This window comes from Trachymyrmex septentrionalis, unplaced genomic scaffold, assembly GCF_001594115.1.
Source record: "Trachymyrmex septentrionalis isolate Tsep2-gDNA-1 unplaced genomic scaffold, Tsep1.0 scaffold70, whole genome shotgun sequence".
In the NCBI taxonomy this organism is placed as follows: Eukaryota; Metazoa; Arthropoda; class Insecta; order Hymenoptera; family Formicidae; genus Trachymyrmex; species Trachymyrmex septentrionalis.
Window position 1 is genome coordinate 760,119 of NW_017305885.1, and position 11,090 is coordinate 771,208.

Genomic DNA, 11,090 nt, shown 5'->3' on the forward strand with positions numbered 1-11,090 from the left:
ACACACACATATGCATATGTCGTCGATTCAATTAAATTTAATCAAAATTCGAAGTAACATTGTATGTCTCAATTTTCTCGAAAATCAATGATTTCATTAATAATTTCATTTTCTCAATTCTCAATTTCCAGAATCACATTTACTAATAATTAAGTTTTAAAATTTAAAATTTTTAATGTCATAATCGGGAATCATAAATTAGATTCCGCATTTTAGTGAATTGTAAGCACTGCACATTTCGCTAATAAGATAAGATTTTATGTCATCGATCTCGGAATGTTATGTAACGGTTCCAATTTGCACTGTTCTTCCGATTATAAATCTTCCTTTAAACGATGACGACGGTATCGCTGTTATTCTTTAAAACTAATAACGCTCGAATGTTCGAAATTTTATAAAAATTCTCAGCTCGTGCAATAATATGAACCTAGGACGAATCGACGAAAGGACGTCAAAGTACGAAGCCAATGGTGCGTCGATGCTCGGGGATGCCGGGTTTTCACAAAAGGTCCGCAAACTCGGAGGAAATTGCTTTCTCTCTCCTCGCTTAACTCAATTATTCGTTACTTTCGCCCCGTTAAAGCGCGTATCGCGAAAGTTATCCTTTCTTCTCATCCAAAACTGACGCGCGCGCGCAACTAAAATGCGTTATTGTGCGTTTAATCCTTAACTCCAATCGCGGAAACTTGATCTCAACTCCCGCTAGGCCCCCTTGCCTAGCGAGTTTTCGAGAAGCTATCCCATAAATTCTCGTTCCCTCGTTCTATTTCGTAACATTTGCGTTACTTAACTTAGTTATGTTAATGGTTGCTTGAGTGGATAAATGCAACAAGCGAGTTACATTAAAAGAAATTTTTGTTCTTTATTTGTTGTAATTATTGGCGTATAAATGATAACGCAACGAATAAATAACAACGCAAAGCACAACGCAATTACGAAAATTCTAATGATGACACGCAATATTTACGTTGCACGTCACATGACTTTAATGTGAAATATTACACACATATTACGTCGATAATAAATTCGATCAATTAGCATAATAATTATGATGTAAACGTTGCGTTCTTATTCGCTGCAATTTTATTTCAAATATCTGCAGGCGAACTATAGGTAGAAGTCGATAATTACCATTGCGATTCGTGAAAGGGCATAACGTAATTTTACTAAATTAATGTTGGCGTATGATCATCCGTTTTGTAGCTATGTTTATCTTCGAATGCAACTTTAATGTACCGCACTGTGTGTTGTATTGCTTACGCATTACAAACTATTATTGTTTTATTTTCGCAAAGCTGCCTCGCAATGCTGCGGCGCAAGCTTATCCGTTTTCGTATTACCGTGTTATTTAGGTTACTCGCGTGCTAAATTGTTTACTGGCAAATGTAATGAAGATTGAAGTTAGACTAGGAAAGTTAGATGCTCGTTTGTTAATTTGCTTAGTCTGTATATTATTCTGTTTTTCTCTTCGATAAATATTTTCCGATGAATTGTCGTTGAACATTTTTAATAAATACAGTTTCATATTACAGAATCTCTATTACAGAAACAAAGTTTTCTACGTTTTTTCTTTTTAAATTAGATTAAAAAGATGATATTAAATGTAATTTATAAATTGGATTTCTGTTTCTACACATCTTTTAAATTAAATTATCGTTCAACTGAAGAGACGCTGAAATTTAAGTTAGCCTCTGCGTTTTTATTTGCTCATTGTATTTTTGGTGAATATAATATGTTTATTATAAATACAATCCGATTGTATTTATTTATATATATTTTTAGCAGAATTATTTTTATTTGTCATATACACACAAAACGAATTAAGCGAAACTCAATGAAAATGTTTTTAAGATATTCCATTGTGTTTTTAATAGACTGAATAAAATCTCAATCTCGTATTTATTTTCATTGTTTTACGTTTCGCAAATGTATCTACGTATTAAAGATATGAGAGAATAAAATTCATGAAATTCGCTATATGCCGTCTCGTATCAATCTCGTCTCTTCGTCAACGTAATAGACGACGAATCATGTTTGTCAGCAGATGATACTCATCCGTTAATTTCTACATACTATATTTCCCAGCTGACTTCCCGTTCGTCGTACACGAATTCCGAAACGCTCGTTCCAATTCCAGCGGAATCGCGATTTACGTAACATACTGTACGTAGTTATGTTATTTGTGCACAGTTCCAGCTGGTGCACATTCTCCGTTTCGGCGAACTGTAAAAATTGGCATCATGCTTTGACGGTAATCCCGAGAACCCTTTCGATCGAAAGTGCGATCAGATTGAAGAATTCTTTTTTTTCTTCCCTCTCAACGGTGACACGGTCCACCGATCGTTACATGGTATACGGGGAGATATAGATTTATTTCATCCGCCGCACTGTTACACGCCTCGAATGCTGATGGGATCTACAGAACGTGAACGCTCCAGTTTTATAACCCAGTCGCGGGTTAGTATCGCTTTGTCGTAAATAGGTAACGCCAGCTGCGGACGCAGTATTCACGTTTGATTAAGTGTTGCCGTATAAAACAGTACAGAAATCTATTGTACGAAAAGGACAACTACTGCTAGTAAGGAAATCTAAACTAATTATGCAAACAATTCTTAATTATATTTAGTTACACAATATATTTTCGGTGTATTTCGGAAACACTCGAAATATGCATAAACTTTTATGGTAGGTATGTAAGTTTCACATTAGATATCGTAAAGTTTGTTTATTATTAATAATAAAAAAATTTATGTTTAATTAAAAAAATTTATAAATTTTTTTATCAAGAAGATTATAGATATTAACGTAATTAAAAGAAAACACTATATCACATATGCAAGAAAAAAATTGGTATATTAGTTACGTTGTGTATTAACAAGTGAGAAAAAAATTGGCATATTGGTAACTGAAAAATTGATTTCGCCACTAATGATTTATTCACAAAAATGAGTTATGTAACTGAATAAAATGTTTCACAGGTCAAACTCCGACAATGCTTTTTTGCCTATAAATTGTAAAATAAATCCAACAAACCATTTTTTCTAATAGGAGGAGGAGGAGGAGGAGGAGAGAGAGAGAGAGAGAGAGAGAGAGAGAGAGAGAGAGGAAAGGAAAGAGAACTCCAATTTGTAAATTTTTTCGACCTCATATTTTTCTTTACCTATCGCATACATTATCTAACGCATGCATTTCGATGATTCCTTTGCAATATTTGCAAATGGGCGAAATGTATAAACGCGATCGGTTTTATTGCATTATATTATTGCTATAAAGTATTTGTGTGTGAACCTTATTAAATATCACTCATGTTGATTTACAATATTTTATTCTTAATATTCTTAATATTCTTAATATTCTTAATGCTCTTAATATTCTTGTATCTTTTGTTACAGTTATTAAAGTTCAGTTTTGTTCTCGTAGATAATTTTCGATTAAAAATTCCATTAAAACAAAATTCATTAGAAGTAAAATAAGATCATGTAATTTATTCGCAAAAAAAAACTTAAACATAAAATGTGCAAAAATCTCCAATAGATTATAATTCCAAAATATTAAAATATTAGAAAATGCACTAACGAACGCGTGATAATTAATAATAATAATTCATGACATTATTAAATCATTATTTTATGCACAAATTGAATATTAAAAATTAAGATGTTAATTTAATTTTTATTATCTCATTTTCGCTAAATATTAATCATTTTTCTTTCTTTCAATCCTTTTTAAACACCTAAAGCTTCTTTATGTTCCATAGTACTCCTACTTTATTAGCCAAATTATGCGTGCATTCGCTCGCATAAACACAAGAGAGCCCTGCAGCTATATACTCTTCGTATCATAAATTTCTAACACGTAGCGGTGCCCACATGTTGTCCGTACACTCTGAAAGTTCCGACTGCAAAAATATGCAACAGTGGTTCGAGCTCAATTAAACTCGGCACATTCGAAGCGTTCATTTTCAATTAACGCAAGAAATATTCATATTATGCTAGAATCATGTCGTTACGGAAAGGTAAAACTAATGAATTAGTTCTTACAGATAAGTATCGGATACAAGTCTCGTTGAACGAACTATGACAAATTGTTGCATTGAAAGCTTAATAATGAACCTTTTTGAGAGCTTAACGATCCTGCTGAGCTACTTTCGCAGTTTTTATCCCTAAGAAATGTATTCACCACTATAAGAAGTCGCGATTATGATGGCTTTGCATTAGCGCTCGTTGAAATGGCATAAAATTAAGGATACGTAGATAGCCGGATATTAAATAGCCTGATTTGACTTCGAAATAGTTCATATTAACTAAATTATAGACAATTACTATAATTATCTTTCAAAAAAATGTTAAATCACAGTAGTACTTTTACTATTTAGACTTGCAGATTATATTATTATAGTAAAATAAATTAATGTTTCAATAGTATAGTATAACGATACTATTTCAATTTGATTGCGTATTCTTTAATAGTAATAACGATATATTCTGAAGTGCCTCGTATAAATAATAAGTAAAGTTAAGAGAAGTCTAATGTTTATGGAAAGAGCGAATGAGACATCTAAATTATTACGTAATTAATGATCAATGTAATTTCGCAAATTAATGAAATGTCACGCGAGCGCTTGTATTTTAATCCCGAACAAAGTAAGATATCGTACGGAGCGTATTGTCGGACATAAATCCTTGGGCTTCGTTCGAGATTAACTGCCAAATTTAACCTCCATCAGAATCTCGGTTTAGCCCAGCGTTTCGCAGCGCGGGCATAAACTTCGTCCAAAAGCTTAACGAGCCCCACGATCGTGACTGCGTTTGCTTCGACACGAGCCGAGGTGAGAAAGTACTTATCTTCAGCGCCGAAGGGACTTCTCGTGCTGTGTGTCTCACAGGCGACCCACTTTCCGTGCAGCTGTAGGTATACAACCAATCCCAGCCGTAGCCAGCTGCGGCTACGACGAAGCTTGCGATAAGCGCGAAACGAGCTTTCCATTACTCCTTCGAAGACGCGTAAAAAGTTAAGTACCTTGACTTACGTACTACGTAACAACTCAAGGTTTGCCTTAATTAATTTCTTTTTGTAGCCGTCGTAAGGCTGGACGTGTAATTAAACCCGACATTTAATACTGCCGCTACTTCCGGCTTGCATGGTCCATGTAATTGCGATGAAGACGCTTGGAGCATTGCACAGTTTTGTCTCGTATTTTTCAACAGTTCTACCTGGCGATAAGCAAACGGCTCTACGGTATACTAAATTATTAAATGCAAAAATATTGGAGATTTGAAGTTAAAATATTTCAGCGCGTCTTAAATCTGTGTCTTTCGATAAAATAAAAATGATATTGTAAAAGCTGTGGAGAAGCATTCAAATTTACGAGAGCAGTAATTTTTGGACAATTTACTATTTTAATACTATATAAAATTCATTATAAAGAAATATAGTGCCATAAATTACGGATAAAAATAAGCAAACATAAATAAAATAAATATAAATTAAAATATTTATACAATACATAAAATGTATTTTGGCGTGCATAATTGTGCATATTGTGCGTGCACGTAGTATGTAATAAAATTTTAATTATATTTTCAACTGTTAAATTTTCCAAATTAAATAAAATAACAATTTATACTTTTTATGTGCCGAATAATTTCATATTCAACAAAAAAGATAGACGCTTTAAATTTTAATTGAATAAAATTTTGTAAAAAAAAAATGAAAAATACGTTACAAACAATGAAAGTACATATTATTCGTTTTTCGCAATTTTTACAGATGTTGCGCGCGCAATAGTGAGATCTCGATTACTCCCAAAGCTTTCCATCGCTCCATCTTCAATTACACTTAATTGCCACGACGTTCGCAATAAAATGGTCACCGCACTATATCTGTCGTTTGCGATAGCTGCGCTGCTGCTTTTTCACGCTAAAATGTTTGCTGGGGCAATAACGGAGATAGAAGAACTCGCGAGAAACTTTGATGCTTATTGTTGTGTAGCATCATCTTAATTTATCTAATTTTGTAAACATTATTCGAAGACAAGATCTATGAAAAGAGAATGTAGTTTACAAAGGAAAGAACAGAAAAAAACGGCAACATTCGATCATGTCCAATGAATCAAAGATCTCTTCCAAAAGTGCATGTTCCATCAAGGATATGATTGTTAGCAGTCAAATTATCGAAGTTATGTAGTCGCGATGAACTTCATATTCAAGCAAGAACTTCAGAAAGCAATTATCTTAATCCGGTATAATTTGCACCCTCCTTATTACACACGTATATGCATACATGATTTAATTTTATTCGTGCAAAATATAAATTCCGATTTACTTGCGTAAAGATATCGAAAATTATGGCAATATGATCTGCATAATGCAAGTTTATCTATAATTAATTTTTATGTCACTTTAAATAGTTAGTTTTATTTATAATAAACAAATCCGATTACGCGGATTCGAGAAATGAGGAACTGTAATTCAGTGCATGGTATAATAACTGATACAGTGGCTTGGGACACTGTTACACGCTAAGATTAACGAGTAATTCGTTATCCGACTATGCGGTTCGTCATTGTGAGACAAGCAATCGCTTCGGACGTTTATCCCCCCATGACTTTTAATTAGAAACCGCAATGACGGACCGTTGGACATTGTGTGGGCGATACTCATCTCAAGCGTTATAATATACACGTTATATAGTCAGGAAGACACCCACGTATTATCGACCTTGTGACACAGTGATTTCCACGCTCAATGATCTCGTTGCATAATGAGATGTCGAGAGTTGCATTGGGACCATACAATCACACTCGTCTCTTCTCTCTTTTTATGGTCAAATAGATGGAACGCCGTGTCATTCAGCAATAGTTGGTAGACATTTATTTAGTTTCAAAATCAATTCTTTGCCGATTATAAAAGCGCTATGATATGCATTTTATTTTTGATCAAGTTGGACACCGGTGTCGATTAATAGGTGTTATATATATCATTCAAATTAGTTATAATTTTAAAAAAACTTTAGTACAATAATAGTTAATTAACCGTTCGAGTTATTCCTAGAGGCCTGACCGTAAAATGAAAAAGCTTCAAAATAATTCATAAAGTACTTTTAATGAATAAAAATAAAGATTCCTGTATAATAAGTTATTTTGTATTCCGATTAAGTCATTATAGACGAATTATTTAAGTATAACTAGCACCAAATTATATAATATTCATTAGCTTCATTATAATTATATTATTGTCTAAAAGTACAATCTAAATTTCAATGATGTAATCGGCTTTTAATATTACGTTGTACATTGAATTATTAATTTTCATTATTGTATATCATTTAATTATAACGTTATTTTATAATAAATGGATTTTGTTGTTAATCGTTTTATGTATCATTTCATTTCTTCCAATGTATTAAATATAATATCTGTATCTATTATTATAGATATTTTATTCTATATTTCATTCTGCTTTATATTCTTAAATGAATTCCGACTTTATGATCTTTATAATTGAGAATTTAATGATTGATTTTGAAACATTTTTATTAACATTTTCGCAAAAAATACACAGAGTTTAAAGGATAATGTCCTATCTTTTACTCACTTGCCGATAATCAATTAAAGTCTCTAAAGATCGTTGGTTACGACAATAAGCCGGAAGTGTCTCTCGAAGTAAAATAGAGAAAGCGAGCAATGCGAAAATGGTGGTTTTCTAAGTTCATTGGAAAAAGTTTCGTGGCTACACTATATTCGCACCTCAAAATTAACATAAAAGGCCGTCTTTGCTATCCCAAACTTGAGCCTTTATCCGGAGAAACTTTAGAAAGGTCAAAGACTGCTACAGGTTTTCAGAGTTTACTCGACAGCGAACGCAAGCGGGCATCATGTCTCATTATTCACGCTGTCCGATTTCTTTCACGCTCGCAAGTATTTGCCGCGAGCTTGTGTTTGTCGTTCCATTAGCCGGAAAAATGTATGAATATGCAGCAAGAACGGTTTATCCATATTGCTCACGTCATACGGATTTACGTGTTAGTGTTCCCAATATCGTACTTAATTATATTTCCTAGCGACGCGACGCGACGAAAAAGTTCTCTAATTTCGGATTAGTTCTCTAATTATGGAGCCATTAACTGGACATCAAAATTATTTTCTGTTCACATTGGAGTGATTTTTATAGCATCCTCGTGAAATTTTTTCTCGGTCCAATATATTTTTAATTTAGACCGAGTTACTTACATCATCTCTTTTCACTTTTCTTTTAATAATTTACTAATTGTAAATATCAGTTATATTAACAAAAAGTTATAAAAGAGAATAATGTTTTGCAATGATAAATATTTTATAACATTAGATATTGAATATACATCGACTTAATGCCAAATTGATGACGCATACATTGCGGTGCGCATAATTAGTGATGTTTGGAATTATTAATAGAAGGATTTATTACTTCCGCTGTATATATACGCATCTGTACATCACTTAATGATATACGCTCATATACTTTCATGTAGCATGTAATTATTGAAATTCATCGATCTAAAGATAGAAATGTACATCCAAAGATAGTAATTTGGAAGTTATATTAGGGAGTCCAACGGTAAATATTATTAATAATAATAAACCGCAAAAAATGATGTGTTATCAGCATAAATCGAGTGATTCGTTAATTTTACTCTTCAAAAAAAAAAAAAGAAAAGAAAAGAAAAACAACAGACAATAATAAAACGAGCAACTGAGAATGATACATCGCGCGATAAAAGTTGAGAAACACTTGTTAAAATACATTGAATCAATTAACCCGTAGGGTTGTTCATGTAGGAGATTACATTACCTGACACTCGTACGTCCCATTGTCTCTTTCTTGGACGTATTTTATTTGAAGGGTCCAATCGTCCGAGCCCTCGGGATGCAGTACTTGAAATCGCTCGTCGTTCGTGTATGTGAACATCGAGCTTGTTAAAACGTGAAAGTCACGTCGCCGAATCCACGATATCTGAAACACAAATATTAATTGCCACAATCAGAAAAAATGTAAATAAATATTCAAATAACTATTTATTAATTATTTATTTATAAATTTTTATCAAAGTTTTGATATTTATTTATTGGTTTTCATCAATATTTTTTAATTTACTAATTAGAATACAATTTACAATAACAATTTATTTACAATAAGAAGTAAAAAATAGGTAAAAATATGAAAAATGAAACATAATGAAATAAAATATGCTGAATATTCGCATTTTTAATATAAAAAATACTTTAATTTAGCAAATTAAATATCCAAAAAAGATCTGTTTAATTTGATAGACATGTTCATAACGATATATGAGAGATATATATTGGATTTTAATTAAAATAAGTATTACTAAAAAAAAACATGGAGCTATATCAACACACACATATATATATTTGAGTTGATATTTAAATTGGATTAACATAACTGATCGGATTCCATCTAAAAATGCGTCAAGCATTTTTAATGCCTCTTGACGGGCATGCAAAATAATTATTTCTACAGATATAAAAAAGTTATAATAAAATGATAATGGTACAAAATATTGCTCTTATGTAAATAATAGCAATCTATGTATTGCATGATACAGGAAAGAGATTTGGTACGGAGATATGTCATATTAAAATAATCCTGTTCGAACATCGACTTTGTGTAAATAAAGCGAAAAAGATAAACGACCATTACATTCAACCACATGAAATATATTTATTACTTCATATAACTGCAAAAAATTGTAAAGTAAAATATATTATTATATCAACTATATGCATATATACACAGTAATATGATCATAAAATTTATTTTAATTAAACATTAAAGTATTAAAAAGAATGCAATTATGTAAATATAACATAAAATTTAATTATAATCTGCAACGGGTGAGACACATCTTGCTGCATCTTGTTTTTAATATGACGTCAAACGAGAACAGAAAATCTCTTTTAGATAACAGGTTGTGTATTCTTCCATTCTAATTTCACTGATATTTTAATATAAACAAATTTCATTAGAGAACTTTAATTGTTAAATCCTCAGTGCGCAAAACTGTTATAATTTTTCCACAAAAGCAAAGAATACACAAATAAAAAGAAATAATAGACCAGGCTATCTCTCTTGAAAATATGAATATTAAAATAATTATTTTCATAAAATTATTTTACAAATATAAATACACGTAATGTAAGTAAAAAAAGCATTTATATTTCTCGCAAATAATTTTCGTATTTCTCGCAATTACAATCGTTACTGCTTAACAAAGGACAGAGTTTACGAAGTGGAGAACTGGTTTTAGCGGTACTTAGTAACTTCGCCCCTGCTCAAATGCTACGACCTATCTTGTGATCCGATGGGACCGAGTACAATATTGCATAAATAGTAAAATTGTGAGAGCCGGAAATACGATCTCAACCTCCAGGGGAATGCCGCAGACCTGCCCGCATTCTCCTCAGATGGGTTGCTTGTTTCCTTCCTCTGTTGATGCTTTAAGATCATTGCAGAAAGAGAATGCATAAAACATTAGGTATAAACCTCGCGGCCAATCACGGTGTTTCTATCGAATTGCCTTGTGTGAAGCATATAAATGCGCAATATCAGATTACGTGTAATGAACTTATACATTTTTATCCCGGAAACAAATGATAAATATGTAGGTGAATAATGTTAAATCTTAATCTAATTAAATTAAGATTCTTAATTAAATTAAATTAAATTGTTCTCTTTTCGTCATAAGATTAAATATTTCTTTTAATTTGCGCTTGTGAATTTATCGCAAATAAATTAGCACCTTTCAATTTTTAATTTCTGCTGCAAATGCTACGGCGGATAACTAACCAGAAATTTAGAATAATTATTTTAAATAATTCAAAAGTATACTTAAGAGTACTAAAATATATTTAACAACTGTGTTAAAATAGGAATGACGCATTACATATTTCATAGCAATAAGATTAAGTTTTTGTAGTACTTATATATATGTACATATATATTGTATATAAAGATAAATTTGTTTATCTTATTGTTTGCTAACTATAACAATTAAATAGCATAATATATAAGATTCATGTTATAAATGTATTT

At 31.6% G+C, this 11,090-nt stretch overlaps 1 protein-coding gene across 4 annotated transcripts in view; it reads right to left on the reverse strand.

Annotated features, from left to right (window-relative positions):
* Positions 1 to 11,090, reverse strand: part of LOC108753723 (hemicentin-2) — a 225,837-nt gene that overhangs the window by 80,859 nt on the left and 133,888 nt on the right. For all 4 annotated transcript variants that reach the window (XM_018495583.1, XM_018495586.1, XM_018495585.1 and 1 more), the window contains one exon: positions 8,829 to 8,990. In XM_018495583.1, coding sequence (XP_018351085.1) covers positions 8,829 to 8,990 — 162 coding nt within the window. The remainder of the gene's footprint in view (positions 1 to 8,828; positions 8,991 to 11,090) is intronic.